Source organism: Sorex araneus, chromosome 1, assembly GCF_027595985.1.
Source record: "Sorex araneus isolate mSorAra2 chromosome 1, mSorAra2.pri, whole genome shotgun sequence".
NCBI lineage: Eukaryota > Metazoa > Chordata > Mammalia > Eulipotyphla > Soricidae > Sorex > Sorex araneus.
Window position 1 is genome coordinate 222584764 of NC_073302.1, and position 19099 is coordinate 222603862.

At 44.7% G+C, this 19099-nt stretch overlaps 1 protein-coding gene across 1 annotated transcript in view; it reads right to left on the reverse strand.

Moving 5' to 3' along the window:
• Positions 1-592: 592 nt before the first annotated feature.
• FAM124A (family with sequence similarity 124 member A) overlaps positions 593-19099 on the reverse strand; it is a 61891-nt gene continuing 43384 nt past the window's right edge. Inside the window, exon 4 of the mRNA XM_055119530.1 lies at positions 593-4076. Within this exon, the coding sequence (XP_054975505.1) occupies positions 3288-4076 (789 nt within the window). The 3' untranslated portion in view covers positions 593-3287. The remainder of the gene's footprint in view (positions 4077-19099) is intronic.

Consider the following 19099-nt stretch of genomic DNA (forward strand, 5'->3'; position numbering starts at 1 on the left):
GCCCATCTCCTACATGCATCTGCTCTCTGTGAGTGACTCTCCTCATGTGGGGGACAGCACAATTTGGGTGACTTATGATCATTGTATTACTCAGCAAGCCAGTTAAGGAAAGGCTGAGAAACTGGTTTGTTTCCTGCCTCCCAAGTGGTGTTTGTGGGTATCTGAGCAGAGGCATTTCTGGTGATATTTTGTGTGTAGGGCCAGACGTTTCCATGATCAGTCCCCACAGTGTGGTTTGCTGGTACTTGTGGGGGAGGAAACACTTGCTCTTTGATGCAGACAGAAGGTGGTATTTAGGAACCAGTGAGATAGTACTGAGGGCTGGTGCCTGCCTTGCATGTGGATGACCTGGGTTCAGTCCCCAGCATCCTCTACGGTTCCCTGAGCCTGCCAAAAGTGGTCCCTGAGCACTTCCAGGTGAGGCCCAAACCACACCTTCCCCCCAAAAGAAACCAATAAAAGAAAAAAGGTGGTGATTATGGTAAGCCCTGGTCAGACTGTGGGCAACCTGGGGAGCCCTGTTTGGAAAAGAGGCTGGTAGGGGTGGGATGTGAGAGAGAGCAGGACACTTGATTACAAATACGCTTTACAAATACGCTTTATTACAAATACTCCTAAGACAAGGAGTGAAAATTGAGTTTTATTAAATGAGAACAAATTAGGATCAAATCTAGATTTTCTGTACTACAGAGTTTAATTCAGGGGAGAAATAATTGGAGACCATCTCATGATTTTAATTGAACACATTTATTGAGAACTTACAGTGTACCAGCATCTGTCACAAGAATCATGAAATCAGGATGGCCCAGGGGGTATCCTTCTAGGATGAAGAAAATGCCAGTGTAAGGCCTGAAATGGGAGCAAGGGCTTTCTGATTCATTCTCAGAGTGACTCACGGTTTCCACACAGTCTGGGGGATGAGCGGAACTGGGCAGGGCCCAGGCCTGACTGCGGTGTGTCTGAGCTGGGCTTCCCTCCTGTCCTGTGTTTTGGGGAGCAGTGATAATCTCTGGCATCACTTGGTTTGGTGAATCAGATTGCTCTGTGGGCAGGTCACTGAGAAAGGGCGAGGGCACATCAGTGTTGGGCTCTGAAGTAATGCTGGGCTGCATGTGAGTGTGCCCCATGAAGGACACTGATTAAAGGTGAAGACAGGAGGGGACATCACTTGGGGCTGCCTCACACAGATCAGGTAGTTTTGGGCTTTTACTGAGATCGCCTTCCCCTCTCCTGTTCTTTGGAGGCTACATCACCTCCTTTAACTTTTCTCCTTCCCTCTAAACTTAACCTGTTACTTTCCATCATGCAGATGGATTGAGTTACTTGTCTGGGCAGGAGTTGATGGAGAATTGGTAGCACTCTAGAAATCTCTGCAGAAAGCAGCTTCTCACAGCTGGATCTAACGTGATAGGTCTAACTTAGGGGCCCATTTCTTTTTCAGCCCCCACAGTTATCAGCTATGGCTGGAATCTTGAATCAACCTCAGTCTGGCACAAAAGAATTGGTAAGTCATGATCCTTAACCCAGACCTTGGGTCCTCTCCTGGTCCTAGTGAATAATGACAGATTGGAACTCAGTCTCTGCCCTTCATTCCTCTCTCATTCCTGCTGCTCTGCTACTTTCCTGTCAGAATGGAGTAGCTGCAAGAGAGACCGTGAGGCTGGTGAAGCCTAAAATGTTCTCTCGCTCTCTGCAGAAAAATGTTGCTCATGCCTAGTTTAGAATTATGAGACCATTTAAAAAAATTTATCTTCAACCAGAGCACAGAGTCACAATTCCGAGTCCTAGATGGCCAGGATGTCTGAGAAAGGAGCCAGCGTTATGGGGATGTCCAAGACTTGAGGCTTTGAGGCTGCGGGCAGGTCTGTGTGAGTCTGTCTCTGGGCCCTCTCATACTGTTGAAAACTGTGCTGTGAGTGGTAGCCACAAGAAGCACCAGAGTGGGGATCGAGCAAAGCAAATCCATGCCTTTCTTCCCCAAAGGCAAACGGCACTTGGGGACAGCTTGGCACTGCCTCTGCACTTGGCATCACTGAGGTTGAAACTGTGAACATACTTTGGTTGCAGAGAGAGATGTAAATAGGACCCGTGAGCTCAGGCTGGGGGGGAGGCTGGGAGAGCTCCAGCTCTCACCAAGAACCTTATGCCCATGTGAACCGATGCCCCGTGTGTGACAGTGCAGGAGGGCATTTCCTGGTGAGTGTCCAGTCTGGTGAAGAGAAGATACCCTCTGGTCAGTGTGGCCAACACACCCATGAAATATGAGTTAAGAAGTGGGGAAGACAGGTTGTATGATGATGGCTGTTTACTGGAGAAAGGGAATATGAAAATGGCTCTAGTCTTTGATGTACATCAGTAGACAGTCCCTAGTTTGCAGTTTTTATAAATAGAAGAAACTTTTTCTTTTGGTTTGGTGATGCTCAGGCTCTGTGCTCGGCGACCACTCTTGCTGGTGTTCAAGGGACCAAACCTGGGTCATCATGTGCAAAGCAAGTGCCTTACCTGCTGTATTATCACTTCAGCCCTTAAAATGGAGGAATGTTAGTTCCACCTCCTCTCTGTGTAGGTCTAAGGCTCTATTATTCTGCAATTCCAATGAGCCTTTTAATGCTCCAAAAAAGTACAGGCAGTGCAGCGAGCTCATTACAGTGAATGCTACTGAAGGGCAGGTGCATAGGTAGTTCTGGAACACAGGCCCAAGATCTGACCAAGAACCTGCTAGCTAATGCCAAACCCATACCAAACAGGTTGGTTACTTGTTGGTAAAATCAGGTTTGCAGAAGTTGTGCTGCTCCCAGGGAGGCATGGCTGGAGTCCCTTCCTGGCTCTCCCTGCTCCATGCAGCACCTGAGAACTCTGAGGCCCCAGTTCCCAGCTGGGGACACTGGTCAGATCTGATCCTGCTACTAGGGCCTCCATCTCATTTATAGATTACATGGTCTCATTTCCACACCAACACTTGGGCTTGTTTGTTCTTCACAGCATGGAAAATGCCACATTTGCTCCAGCTGAGCAGGCTCTCTTCCCATTTTTTTAAAAATAATTTTTATAATCGTTTTTTATATAAAAGCAGATGCTTTTATGGAAAGCACCCAGCCCTTAGAAATGCAACAACCTCTTGGGTAAGGCTGCAGGTACAGCCGACGTGGCAGCGATCTGGGGCATGGTCAGGGTCCAGATTGAGCCGGCGAGCATGGGGCTGACGCCATGGCTTGTGTTCAGGCCCGGGCTGTGGTGGGGCAGTAGACCCTGAGCTTGTGTGTCTGGTAAACAAGAGTCCAGGGTGTTCAGATATAGAATTCCTCCGTGTCGTCCCCGGGTTGAGCCCGTGCTGCAGGTGGCGTGTCCTCTCTGCCAGTCCTCTCCACCTGGGGACAAGGACAGGACTGCTCTGGGGGGGACACCAGGGACAAGGAGACACTGGAGGGTGGGCGAGTAGCCATAGCTGTCACTGTGGAACTGGCAGGCCCTTTGGTGAGCCAAGGGAAGGCCTCCCTGGAGGTGTCCAGGGCCACCCCGCCCCCCAGGGGCAGCAGCCCTTCCCGGGAGCCCCTGCACTGGCCGGAGGGACTGCCATAGCTGCCCGCAGCAGGCTGGGTTGATTCTCCAGTGCGGCAGAACCTGCTGGGTGCAGAGTACGCAGAGACAACAGAGAGGTCCGAGGCGGACAGCCGCAGGCCTGTGTCCACATCTGTCTCCTGCGCCCCCTCCAAGTCATCAATGGACAGGATGACTCCATCTGATGCAGCGTGCCCCGTGTTTGCAAACCACGGGCATGCAGAGAGGGAGGTGGGCGAGAGGCCTCCAGTGGGCAAAGAAAACAAGGACTTGCTTCTCTGGAAAGAACAGGGAAAGCTGGGAGGGCTGTCGGCTGCTCCAGAATGTTCTGGCGGTTGACCCAGAGACAGGCTTGTTGGACTGAGCCCCAGGTAGGACCTGTTCAGCGGGAGATGGTGGCTGGGGTCCTGTGGATGGTGGGGTGCGATGAGACTCGGTAGAGGCAGGGCGTGAGGATTCTTCTCCGAGGCGAGGGGAGCTCGTCTGGGCTGGGGGGACTTCCTGTGTACCCTCTGTGCCTGTTGGGGGAAGGAGGCATGATGGGTTAGTGCGGGACTGGGATGTGTGGAGATGAGTTGTGAGAAATGCATCCTGGGACATGGAGGACAGGGAATGTGCCATGGGATCCTGGCAGTAAAGCGGCATCTCAGCTGGAGAGTTTCACTGTCACACTCTACAGTGAAGGCAGCGAAGGCAGAGTTTGGGGCAAGTGGGATCTGACTTCTTGGTGGGGGAATACTAGGGGCCATGGCCCCTGTAGCTACAGGGAATACCATTTTGAGCGCCTGACTGAGCAGGATAGAGGAGATAAGGATGGGCATGAAAAGCAAAGGGGGTGCGTGACTGGTTGGTTCCCCTCCAACCAAAGCATTATAGTGTTTTTTTTTTTAATTGAATCACCATGTGGAAAGTTACAAAGCTATCAGGTTTAAGTTTCAGTTACACAATGCTTGAACACCCATCCCTTCACCAGTGCACATATTCCACCACCAAGAACCACAGTAAACCTCCCCCCTACGCCTCCTCCCTCCCAGCTCCCCACCCCACCTGTGTAGCTGATAAATTTCACTTTACTTTCTCTTTATTTTGATTACATTCAACATTTCAACAAAAAACTCACTATTATTGTTTGAACTTCCCCCCCTCCGCAAAATCTGACCTGCTGAAAAGGAAGCAATTGATAATTTGCTTTCCATTGCTGAGAATGAAGAGATATGAGGTCGTGTGGCCACAATAGCGGCCGCGAGGTTTTGGATTTCTGTATTTTAGTATTTTAGCAACTAAATCCAGAGAAATTTCTGCCAGAAGTTGCATCATTGCAAGCTCGTACCTTTCTGCTACTTTATATTCCACATATGAGTGCAATCTTTCTATGTCTGCTTCTTTCTTTCTGACTCATTTCACTCAACATGATACTTTCCATGTTTTAAAAAAATTTTTTTTTAAATTTTTAATTAGTGAGTCACAGTGACTCACTAATTAAACCACAGTGAGGGTACAGTTACAGATTCAAACATTTCGTGCTTGTTTTTCCCTCATGTTCGGGAGCCCATCCCTCCACTAGTGTCCATTCTCCACCACCAATGAACCCAGTATCCCTCCCACCCCCCAATCCCACCCCCCACCCGACCCTGCCTCCACATATATAAAGCATCATAGTTTGAACATGCTTCTGATGAGAGGCAGAAGTGATCAGGCTGATGGGTACAAAGGGAAATGCCATATCAGACAAAGGTGTGACAGACTCTAGCATACAGGTAATGGTCAGGAAATATCTGAGAAGCAGGTGAGGGTAGGACTCCCTTAACAAGTGAATGGCTACCAGGAGATGAGCACTCATTTCCTCAATAACTAAAACTACTGATTCATCTGCAGAGTTTGTCTCCAGAACCCGGTAAGGGAGCAGCCGGATATGGTCTGACCACAGGAAGCCCTGTAGTGCTGTTCTGTTCTCTCCACCCTCACTGCAGCCCACCAGGAATCCACTTCTGTTGTACCAAACTGGGATCCCATCTCAGTTTGTGGATGGGAAACACACATTTCCATATCCACTTGCTTCTCTATCCCTCTGCTCTGGCCCTGGTGTCTATACTGTGACACAATGCAACCTATCGATTCAATAGAGACTTTGGGGGACACCGAGTCTGGCTCTGTTTAGTACAGGATTATCTAATTCACGAATCTTCAAGTTCAGTAAAAGGTTTGTATTGTGGTTTATTCTCAAGGATATTTCCTGGCACCCCTAGGCAGGTCCTTTCCTAGACCACAAATACCCTGTCCTATGATTAAGCATGTTTTCCCACAGCTATGGTGGTCATGGAGTTTGATGCAGTATCATTTCTTTGGACATATTACAAAGGAGGAGAAACCCTAATGGGAAAGGCTCCATCTTTCTTACGTTTAATTGACAGACTAGGAGACAAAGCAGACAGGCGTGGTGAAAGGCTGTGAAATATTGGGACACTGGGGTCTTCAGAGAGTGGCCAATAGGTAAACCTTGAGCCAGACAGTCGCCTTAGCCTGCTAGCAGCTGACACAAGTAGAAAAGAGGCCCACTGGAGAGAGAAGCAGCATGGGCAGAGAGTGGCTGTGGAGAGAGAAGGGAAGGGCGTATGCGTGTGTCTGTGTCCACATGCATTGGAGGGGGCAGAAAGGAGTCTGGTTGGAGTATGTTTTGGGGGACAGAGACCTCCCAAGTGATGCTCAGGAGGCCAGGGATGCCACTGGCAATTCACAGCCAACCAGGATGGCAGTCCAAAGCAAGGGCCTGGAGAGGCGGTGCTGATGAGGCCTCTGGTGCCAGGGCAGTGGCACCTGGCAATGCTGGGAGGACCATGTGATATAAGGATTGAACCTGGTTCAGGCATGTGCATCCCCAAAGCTATACGATTTCCTGGTTTGATCAGTCTTCATACATGAAAACAGCAATGGGAGGACAAGCTAGGAACAAAGTCTTAGTGGCATACTGGCCAAGAAGATCTTGACCTCCAGAGCAAAAAACAATACATTTATTTTCCTACTGTTGGAATCCAATTTGATCCTAATTAGGTCTCTTCTTGGTGATAATAGCCTTACACTGATTTCTAAGGACTTTATTTGCCCAATTCCAGATAATTCTTAATCCTACAAGCAGACTGATGAACTCATTATTTTAAGCAACATGAACTGAGAGTCTTATATGTGGTTTATCAACTCTGGCATGATTAAACTATGAATGGACTATCAAGATATGATAAACATTGATCTTTCACCAGCAGCTTTTTGAACCATATAAATATATCAGTCACTTTTTATGTGTTTCTATGTGTTCCTTAAGGTGAAAAAGGCCTAGATAGAAAGGCACGACTAATTTTGGATGAGATCCCTTTGCAGTCAACAATTTATTCACTGGTAATAAAGGGTGCCATGATGATAAAGTGGGCAGCAATACATGTGGCATATTTGGGGGCTTCAAGTGGAGGGAGGGGCTGATTTTCAGGACTGAGGCACCACAGCTGTAAAGGTTCAGAAAAACTAGCCTAGGAGAGTCAAACTTGGACAAAATTCTTTGAAGCAAAGGAAGTGTCTGCCAATTGGAGTACAGTGGGTACCGCAGGGCAGGGCACTTAGGCCCAGCAACAATCTACTCAGAGCTTGGAGGCATGAATCACAGCCAGAGGTGAGACCTGAGAGCCGCTCCTATGCGAGTCGCGTGCACCAAGAACTCATACTGCAAAGCCTGCAGGCCAGGTTGCCTTGCGGGTGCAGAGGGAAGGCAAAGAATTAGACGGAGCAGCAAACCACTGAGAAGACACTGAGTCTTCAACTTAAAAGTGTTGAGGCAAGCATGTCAGATTTTCAGTTCTGGCATAATTCTCAATCATTAGGTCACTGAGTCAGAATTCTCTGTGGATTCTTTGTTCAACAGAGAATAATTTCAGATCCTCTTAGTCCTCTGTCTCTATATTCGGGAGTGTGGGCATGGACGGGAGGGGCTGATTCTACTCCCCTCTTCTGTCTCTGTGTAATTTGTTGGAATCCTGAAGTCTTTTTAATTAATTTCTGGTGGGGGAACACTTCAGCAGTGTTTAGGGGTCACTCCTGTTGGAGCTCAGGAGGCCACATGCAATGTTCAAATTCAGGGAATTTGAAATGTGGCTTGTTGCCTTAACCCCTGTACTATCTCTCCAACCATTCTCAAATCCAAGTACCTGGCTTAAGTAAGGAGTGTAAGGTACAGAACAGAAATTAAGGGGATTTCTGATAGCCTGAAGCATAGATCCTTGAGAAACAGAATGAAAAATATTTTCATTTCAGATTGCAACAGGGTAAGATGTGATTCTTTCAAAGATCACACTCCATGGGGTCATTTGTACCATAGTCTTTTAGTCTGGAGTGGTTCCAGATTTTGTACACACAGGGGAGGGAGCCAGCAAAGTATGGGGGAGAAAGGTTTGGAGATGAGCAGGTTCTCCCTGCAGAAGGATCCATGCACCCAGGGTGAGAGTTCTGGGCTCCAGCCTGTGCCCTGCCTTGTGCTGTCCACTGTACTCCAATTGGCAGAAACTTCCTTTGCTTCAGAGATTTTTGTCCAAGCTTGACTTCCCAAGGCTAGTTTTTCTGAACCTTCCCAGCTGTAGTGCCTTAATCCTGAAAATCAGCCCCTCCCTCCACTTGGAGCCCCCCAAATATGGTAGCCCTTTGACTCAATGCCATTTCTTTGGTTAAAGATTTAGTTTTCGCACAGGCAGTGGACTCTGCTATGGAGGTGCTGACCAGTAATCCCAGTCCCGTACCTGCCCCATACCGGGAGTTTAGACATGAATAAGAGCCATGCTTCGGAATCAGGTGAGGCGTAACCTTGGCCTATGTACAAAGGACACTGATGAAAATTTCTGGAAAAATCATCGAAAATTTGTCCTCTCCAGTTGTGCCTGCTTTTAAACCAAACGATTTAAATGAACGCTTTAAATGGTCTTAACTCAAACCTATCTGATGGTGGCGAGATTCAGAGGTCTCCCAGCAGTGCCAAGCATGGGAACCTTGGCCTTGGGGTGGGGCCCAGGTGTGCCCGAGCTATTCATATCTGGGGGTGGGGGAGGGGCGCATCAGAGAGAAAAACTAATTGCTTTTCATCATTTGCATTTGGCTAAACAAGGCAAAAAAGGAGGCTAGTTCTTTAGAGAAGGAAGTCATTGGCGTGGTGGTCCCTCAGGTAATGTTTCTGAACGAATATCTTTTTGCCCCGTTGGCTGCTGTGGGTGCTCTGGTGTGATTTTCCGACTTCAGTGTGCAGCAGCCCCATCTCTGGAGTCTTGCTGTTGTGCGTGTCTCGGCCTGTCTGCGGAGGCTGTGAAAGGAAGTCTCTGTGGGCATCACACCATGCCGTGACAAGCGCGAGGAAAAGAAAAGACAAAAGCAAACAAACAGCAGAAAGTACGTGTGGTCTGCTATATGCGGCCTTCATCATGGCACACGTTTAACACAGAGGCGCCTGCATTTGGAACACCAGGGCCCTGGTACACTCCATGCTCTGCTGCTTTGAAGATAGGTGACATCTGATCTCTCTCTCTCCCTCTCTTCTCTCTCTGCTCTCTCTCTCTCCCCACCTCTCTCTCTCCTCTCTCCATCTCCTCCCTCTCTCATTCTCTCCCTCATATGCTGGAGGAGACCCTTGTGCATGGAGATGCCATCAGTGATGGCAGAATTTCAGCTGGCAAATGCAGGCTGGTGTGGCTGGCAGGGTTCTGGGGGAGGGGAGCCGGGCGAGCTGGCAAGGCACAGCAGCTTCATCCCACCAGCTGCTGTGAGTGAGGCCCTGCACTGATGTGAGAGCGGGGGGACTGAGGGTAGGCCTCAGCTCGCAGCTCACACTGGAAAGATGGGGTTTCTTTCTGAGCACCACCATCTTGCAGAGGTGCTTTTTCCTCTGACTTGACCAACAATGTGAGAGTAATCAGTACCAGAGTCTGAGAATGCCCCACCCTCTGTGATCCCTCACCCACCCTCTCTTGGGGACTGCCCCGAGTTTCTCCTCTGGACACAGTATGTATCTCGGTGCTGGCTTCCTTTCTCTCTTGGAATCAGTACAGGCTAGCTGGCTCACTGGAACCAGCAGTACCCATATTTGCTGTCTATGGAACTTTCGCTGACGAATTCTGATTAGATGAATGAATATCTTCAGGCAGCCAGCAGGGAGATCGGGTTATTCCCTGAAATCACAACCTGAACTGCAGTAGTTGACTAGGGAGTCTCTCCTGCACCCAGAGCACAGAGAACTGGAGAGTGTCTCTTTCAGGATCTGGCTGCAGGAACGCAGTTCCCACCACGGGAACGGACTCTCAAGTGAAGATGATGTGGACTCTGGCCCGGTGCCCTGGTGTGCCTCATGATCATTCATGATTCTTGCTCATCTCATACCACCTCTTTCCAAGGACATTTCTTTTGTCCTTGTTAAAAGGAGCAATAGTATGGCATTCTCTGCTTTGTAATGAAATAGCAATGGACCACTTAAGTCAGGGACCTACAAAAATTAGGAGTTGTTTGGGTCAGAAGGATAACACAGCAAGTGAGTTGCTTGCCTTGCATATGGCTAAACCATACTTGATTCCTGCGCCGCGCCCCCCCCCCGCCCCACCATGGTCCTCCAAGCCCAAAAGAAGTGGTCCCTGAACACATGTGGGTGTTAGCACTAAAATAAAAAATTAGGAGTCCTCTAAAGAAAATTGGTCAAGGATCCACATGCAAATCAGGTTTTTAAATCAGAGAGATAGCTCAACAGACTGAATACATGCTTCAAATTTGGGATAACCAGGTTTGATATGTAGCACAAAAATGGCTTCCTGAGTATTGCCAAGTATGATCCCCAAACAAAAAGGAAAATCATATTTTTGTTTTATTTTTATTTAATTTTTTTGGCTTTTTTGGGTCACACCTCACAATGCACAGGGGTTACTCCTGGATCTGCACTCAGGAATCACTCCTGGTGGTGCTCGGGAGACCATATGGGATGCTGGGAATCGAACCCTGGTCAGCTGTGTGCAAGGCAAACGCCCTACCGGCTATGCTATTGCTCCAGGCCCCATGTTTTTGTTTTAAAGAAAAACATTTTTTTCTCCTTTGACTGTTCTTAGGGTGTTTTGCAGATATGCACTAAGACTCACAGATAATGACTATGTTTTAAAATTAAAAACATATTGATGTGTTCACAGAGACTGGCCCACATCCCAAAAAACAAAAGCAACCGGTGTTGGCGTGGATGCGGGGAGAAAGGGACTCTTCTTCACTGCTGGTGGGAATGCCGACTGGTTCAGCCCTTTTGGAAAACAATATGGACGATTCTCAAAAAATTAGAAATTGAGCTTCCATTTGACCCAGCAATACCACTCCTGGGAATATATCCCGGAGAGGCAAAACGGTATAGTAGAGATGGCATATGTATTTCTATGTTCATTGCAGCACTGTTTACAATAGCCAGAATCTGGAAAAAAACAGAGTGCCCCAAAACAGATGACTGGTTAAAAAAACTCTGGTACATCTACACAATGGAATACTATGTAGCTGTCAGAAAACATGAAGTCATGAAATTTGCATATAAATGGATCAACATGGAAAGTATCATGTTGAGTGAAATGAGTCAGAAAGAAAGAGACAGACATAGAAAGATTGCACTCATATGTGGAATATAATGTAACTGAGAAGTACAAGTTGGCAATGATGCAACTTCTGGCAGATATCTCTCTGGACTTAGTTACTAAAATACTAAATTACAGAAACCCAAAACTGAGAGGCCGCTAAGTGTGGTCACTCGACCTCATACCTCTTCATCCTCAGCAATGGAAAACAAATTATCGAATGCTTCCTTTTCAGCAGGTCTGACTTTAGGGGAGAGACTCTCCAAATAATAATAGTGAGTTTTGTTGAAATATTGTATGCAATCAAAGTGAAAGTAAAGTGAAATTTATTAGTTACACAGGCGGGGGGGGGGCTAAGGGTGGGGGGGCTAGGGGCGTGGGGGGTTAGGGGTGTGGGGGGGTGGCGTGGAGCTATACTGGGATTCTTGGTGGTGGAATATGAGCACTGGTGAAGGGATGGGTATTCGAGCATTGTATAACTGAGATTTAAACCTGAAAACTTTGTAACTTTCCACATGGTGACTCAATAAAAAATTAAAAAAAAAATCTCATAAAAAAACCATATTGACGTGTTAATTGACTTATGATGTTAGTTTCAGATATACAATGTGAATCTCTACACAGACTGAAAAATGGTAGCAATAAGAATATATTACCATAGTGACAACTTTTCTTTTTTTTTTTTTTCCTTGTTTTATTTATTTATTTATTTTGGGGTTACATCTGGCCATTCGGGGGTTACTTTACGGGACCATGAGATGTTGGGGCATCAACTCTGGTCTACCCATGAGCAGAGCACATACTCTGTCATATGAGTTATCTCCTGAGCCATAAGGATTGACTCTTAATGCAAGATCATAGAAAGAAGTCTCCTTTCTTTTGATTAGTTGCTTTAAATTTTGGCTTGTTCTAGGGCCACATCCACAGTGTTCAAGCTTACTCCTGTCTCTGAGGGCTCATTTCTGACAGCCCTCAGGGTACCACATGAGGTCCTGGAAATTGAACTGGATGGTCTGTTCGGTGCAAGACAAGCATTTGACCTGTTGTTATATCTCTCCTGACCCTATTTTATTTTATTTATTTTTATTTTTTTATTATTTTTTTTTTATTGAATCACCAAGTGGAGGGTTACAAAGTTCTCAGGATTATGTCAGTTATACAATATTCAAACACCCTTCCCTTCACCAGTGCCCATCTTCCATCACCAACCCCCCCAGTATATCTGCCGCCCCCTCCCACCTCCCTAGTCCCTACCCTTGTACGTGATAAGTTTCACTTCATTTACGCTTATCTCGATTACATTCCATGTTTCAACACACAACTCACTACCGTTGCTGGGGTTTCCCCCCAAAAAGAAAAAGACAGTCCTATTGCCAATGAGGCATTTGATAGTTCTCCATTGCTAAGAATATAGAGATATTAAGTCCTGCTGTTTGTTACATAACTTTTCTTTTTCCCCCTTGCCCCGCGCCACCGAGTTCACGCCTGTTTAGTAATCGCCACGCTGTCTGACAAAGGGAAAAAAACCGAAGAGGATGGTTATTTCCCGTCATCAGCTGGCGTGGGGCTCTGGCTTAGTTGATAGTCTAATAGAGTGTCTGCAAGCAGTTTCTGGAACCAAAGGTCTTGCGCTGATATCGGCTCCGGCTCGAGATACCACCAGCGTCCCGCTGGTCCATGTACCTAATTTTTCTCCTTATTTCCCATTCCCACGCCACCAGGTCTGTTTGCTTAATGGACATCACACTATGTTTGACACCACACCACATTTCTTCCCGAGAAAGAAGGATATTTCTTCTCAGCCGGCGTGGGGATATAGCTTAGTTCAGTCTAGAGAGATGGCTACCATTTTGATTGCCTTCAATATTTCAACAAAATACTTACTATTCTTGTTAGGATCACCCACAAAAGTCCGACCCATTAAGAAGGAACCATTACATATTGCTGATACTAAGATGACATTAGGTCGCACGGCCGCGGCAGCGGCCGCGCGGTTTTGGGTTTCTGTCTAAAGTCCAGGGAAAAAGTTGAAGGAGAGAGAGAGAGATTTCCGCACGGGGGACCTGGTGGAAACTCTCAAGTCACATACTGCAGGTTGCTGGTGGGCTGCTGGTGTCCCAAGCAGCTCCTTCCTCTTCGTCAGTCATTCTGGGGGTGCGGGCGCGGAGAAATGGGCAGTGACAACTTTTCTTGTGATGAGAACTTTTAAGATCTGCTCTCAGTGATGTTCAAATTTGCCATGCAGTATTTAAGACCATGCTCTAATGACATCCCATGACTTATGATGAAAATCTGTATCTTATGAATACTTTAACCCATTCCCCTGTTTTTTCCATACCAGCAATCCTTTGTATGAATGATCTTTTTTCTTTTTTAGTTTCTATATATGTTAGGTCGATAGTATTTCTTATTCTGTCAATTAATTTCATTTAACATAATGACCCCAAGCTTCATCCATGTTGTTGCAAATGGCAAGATTTCCTTCCTTATTTTACTATGTTTGAATAAGATACCACTGTGTTTAGAGATGTGTGTATATGTGTGTGTATGTGTAAGTTTTTCTTCATACATGTGTCCACTTATGGACATTTAGGGTATTTTCATATCTTAGTTACTGTAAATAATGCTTCAATGAGCACAGGGCTGTAGATAGATATCAGCCTGTGGTTAGTTTAGATATGGTTAGTTTATTATATCTTCAGTAAATTTGAAAAAAAACTGGAATAAGTTTACCATATGGGAGTTATATATATTTGAAAACTCTTCATATTGATATTTTCTATAGTGGATGCACTAATTTATGTTCCTACCAACAGTCTATAAGGATAACTTTCTCCATATCTCAGCCAAGAGTTACCATTTCTTGTATTTTTATAGCGATTTAATAGATGTGAAGTGATATCTCAGTGTCGCCTTGATTTGTATTATTTAATGACTAGTCATACACCTTTTCAATTGACCATTCATATGTGTACTTAGGGAAAAATGTTGACTCAGATTCTCTGCCCCCTTTTAAACTGTCTCATTAAACATTTTTAGTGGCCATTCTTATATTTAAAATCCAGTTACATACAATGTATTAATTTAACAATTCCTTGGAGCAAAGAATGATCCTAGTTACAGACCTTCTAACATTGTTATGCCTAAGGTGTACAATTTAATAAATTGATATATGATATATTGCAAATGATTGCCACAATAAGGTCATAATTATATCCAATTCCTCCCATAGTTGTAATTCTTTTCTTGTGATTAAAAATTTTAAGATCAACTCTTGGCAACATTCAAATATGCAATACAGTATTATTAACTTTAGTTGTCATGTGATTTAATTATTGCCAGGATTTATTTATTTTAGAGTTTGAAGCCCATACTTTTGGCCACCTTCATCCATTTTCCTTAGCCCCACCTGTGGCTGTTTCTATGTCTGTTTCCACGTATAAGTGAGAGCATATAATATGTGTCTCTCTCTGTACCAAATTATTTTACTTAGGACATCTTATATTTATAAACTGTGTTGAGCTAATAACATTAGCTAATCACATTCTGAAGATTTACATTCTTTGCTCCCTACTCCATGGCTACTGTATGGTGTTTCATCTTACATCTTTACCCTAAATGTATTCCTTGGCTAGTGACTGTAGCTTAGTTAGTTTTCTGCATTTGACTTTTAATCTTGATGCTTGCTTTAGAATGTTCAATCCACTACTTTTATTGTTTATTGCCTTATCCAGTAATATATTTTTCTTTCATGTATTTTCTCACGTTTAGTGTTACTGCTTTTCATTTTTGAAAAGTAACCTTGCAAAGCTAGTTAAATAGTAAGATTTTAAACTTACCTGGGAAACATTCTCTCCTTCCATGCTGGGTAACTTTTCTTAATCAAGTCTTTTTGACTGGAAGTTTTTTCCTTCTGGCACTTAGATTATGTCTTGATACTTTTTTTCTGGCCTCTGAAATTTCTTTTGAAGTATCTGTTGCAGCCTTATTTAGTTCCCCTTGTATGCTACTTTTAGGATTTTGTCTTTAACTTTTCTGTCACTGACACTGTCACTGACATCCCGTTGTTCACTGATTTGCTCTAGTGGGCGCCAGTAATGTCTCCATTCATCCTTGTCACATGCTAGTATAGCCCGATGGTGTATTGGGGGCTTTTATCATTTAAAGTTGTTATACCTATCTTATGTATCAATCCACTTATCATTATATGACACTATTTGTTTCCTTTTTTCCTTTTGCTTTTGGGTCACACCCAGCAATGCACAGGGGTTACTCCTGGCTCTGCACTCAAGAACTAGCCCTGCGGTGCTCAGGGGACCATATGGGATGCTGGGAATCGAACCTGGGTCAGCTGCATACAAGACAAACACCCTACCCGCTGTGCTATCGCTCCAGCCCCACTATTTGTTTATTTTACCATTTCAGTACAAATTCTATTTAAGGAACGGCAACGAATGTGATTTTGTTATTATGTAGACCCATTATTCCAACTGTTACCTCTGTGTGTATTCTAATGCTCGTTGCAGACTTTTCATAAAATATACTATTTTAAAATATAGCACTGTAGCACTGTCCTCCCATTCTTCATCATTTTGCTCAAGTAACGTCTCCGTTGTGAAACTTGTTACTGTTTTTGGCATATTTAATACGCCACGGGTAGCTTGCCAGGCTCTGCTGTACGGGTGGGATACTCTTGGTAGTTTGCCGGGCTCTCTGAGAGGGATGGAGGAATCGAACCCCAGTCGACCACTGCAAGGCAAACAAATGCCCTACCCGCTGTGCTATCACTCCAGTCCAAAATTCCTAATTTTTACATTTTTGCTTCTTTCTCTCTCATATTTTGTGCTTTTTATATTACACTTTGTATTGTACAATAGACTACTATATTTATAATTAAGTTTACTTAAACTGTGTAACTTTTAAGACAGTTGTGGGTGAATTATACATTGCCATAACCAGATTATAAACTCCTACTTGTATAATTATAATTAACAATTTTACTCTTATGCTCTAATACATTTAACACTCTTATTTTTATACTGAATTCCCTTTTGTGTTTCTTGTAAGGTAGTATGGTAGTGATTAATTCCTTCTGTTTCTTGTTTGGGAAAATCTTCCCTTTTTCTTTCTTTCTTTCTTTTTTTTTTTTTTTTGCTTTTTGTGTCACATCCAGCGATGCACATGGGCTACTTCTGGCTCTGCACTCAGGAGTTACTCCTGGCGGTGCTCAGGGGACGTTATAGGATGCTGGGAATTGAACCCAGGTCGACTGCATGCAAGGCAAACGCCCTCCCCGCTGTGCTATTGCTCCAGCTCCCCCCACCCCCCTTTCTTATTTCTGAAGGACAGATTTTCCAAGCATAGTATACTTGGTTTACAGTATTACTTTTTATATTTGAAAATGTCATCCCTTTTAACTTCTGGCCTAAAATTTTTATTGAGAAATATACCAACAGCCTGAGGAGTACCTTTGTATATAACTTTTTCTGACTTCTGACAATCTAATCCATCATGTTTTGTGATGTAGCCCTAGACAGCATCCTTAGGTCTAGCATGAAAACAGGCACATAGAAGCAGAACAGAATAGAGTGCTTCCATATAAAATCTCACAAATAGTCATGTGCCACATAATAACACTTGGTCAAACACTGCCTACAGGGACAATGTAGCCCTAGGCCATATTAGCTAAACCTTTACCATCTAGGTTTAAATCCGTTCTATGACAATCGCACAATGACAAAGTTGCATTAGGATGCATTTCTCAGAATGTATTGAGGGGCCCAAGACCTCCTGCAGGGGTCAAGGAGACTGTCTTGCAGATAGCCGACTCTGGCCCAATCTCTGCCACTGCAGATGACTCCCGAGCACTGCTTGGCATGGTGCTGCCCCACTCCCCAAACAGACTCAGTTTCTCAAATTGATACCTTGGGGGCCCTGGGATGGCTCAGTGACTAAAAGCACCTTGCATGCATGAGTGCTAGTTAATCCCAATTCTGCCCACAAGTGAAACACCTGCAACTCTATTGCCTAGGACCCTTGGCACCATGGTCCAGAGAATGACACTTGGCAGGAATATATGTAAGCACAGCAATGAAAGTTCACAACCTCGATGAGAACTGCAATTAGCATGTGAAGCCCAAAGGCAAATACATCTTTATACCTATATTCATTACAGTAGTCAAGATATGCAGAAAGTGGATTATCAGTGTTGCTGCTATTGTGGGACTGAGCTAGTTGCCCATTACATAAAAGCAGATGTACTGAACAGGAGGCAACAGCAGTGAACCAGGTCTGCTAAACCTTCTAGGGATGTGGCCAAGTTGGCATGACTACTCAGATCATCACAGTGCGCCTGTTGGCTGCCTTCTCACCCCAGCCCCTCACTGGGATCAGTGAATACGTCTCTGTGCGAAAAAGATACCCACACACAGCCACAGTCCTCAAGACAGAGTTTGTCAGGCCAGAGTGGGGAGAGCACTTGCCTTGCATGTGGTCCACCTAGATTATATCCCCAGCATCTCACGTGGTCCACAGAACACTATCAGGAGTCATTTCTGAATGCCCAGGGGTAATTTCTAAGCATCGCCAGGTGTGGTCCAAACACCAAAAATTTTAAAAAATAAAAGAGGCAGAGTTTTTCAAGAAAACATGCAGAGAGAAGTAGAAATAAGAGAATAGATGGTATCACTTAGACCAGTGTTCTGCCATTCAGGTGGAAAAGAAGTCTGGCATATAAATCATATCAACCCCCAGTAACATACATGCGATCAAAGAGTCATCTGGGAAACTTCTTTTAAAAATTCCTCCAAAATCTTAAAAAAAAATTCCTCCAGGGCAATTGAAATAAATCTCAGGAATCATTGCATATGTGGACCAGGTATAGGCTGAGTCCTGGCAGGCTCCATTTCTGTGTCGTGGATTCCAACCTTGTGCTCATGGCTACTGGAATGCTATTCCGAATGACTAGATCCTGCATTTTTTCACAACCATGCGCCTTAAAAACTATAAACCTCTCTTTCTTGGTGAAGCAAACTCTTGTAACCTTTCAGCTCTGAAAATCTGATTCTGAAAAACTGTGAAAACCGAGACCTGAAAAATTAGGCCATGTGTAATATGCACAGAGAAAGTGAGTGGGAGAAATGGAGCTGACACACAGGGCTATTCTTATCTTGTCTTAACGCACTCTCCCTTCCCTCTGGCCCCCGCCATGTAAATTAGATTCCAACTCACTCTCTTCCTCTTTTATATAATTATTTTGACTAATGTATACAGAATTTATTATCTTACTTAACTTTGGTAAAAGATCCAGATGGTGGGAATTCCAAAGCTGAGAGCCTTTACTGTTACATTTCCCTTTCAGGATTTTTTTCCAACTTTGTTTTCAGGTGCAAATTTGTTTTTCATAACAGTACTTGCTTTCTAGTCCTGAATACTCATCAATTCCAACCAGTGCTATGCCTTATAGAGGTTTGCTCTGGTGGCGTTATCTCTCAACTCACTTACAACAGAGAACTATTGAATATGACTGTAAAGCTTATGCTAGAAACACAAAGCTGCCTACCTCGGGAGAGATCAACTAACTCCCCCACTGAACACAGGCCAATCTCAACAAAGGCTCCATCCAATCTCCACACGTCACTGGAGAGTCCAAAGAGCAAAGATGAGTCTAATCTTCATCATAAATCTGCCTCACCATGAAAAATGTTGATTGTTTGAATTAGTATAGCAATAACAATGCCTCTACTCAGCAAACAGAATTTGGGACAGCACCTTGACATTTCATGAGCAACTTAGAAGCAGGCCAACAGTGTGTCAAGAACTCACGCTCACTTGTGTTTGCAAAGCAGCAGGCTGCCTATGTCCTTGGGTGCTCCCCGATCACCACTGTGGGCTTTCTTGGGTGGTGAAAACAAGTAAAAATATCACAT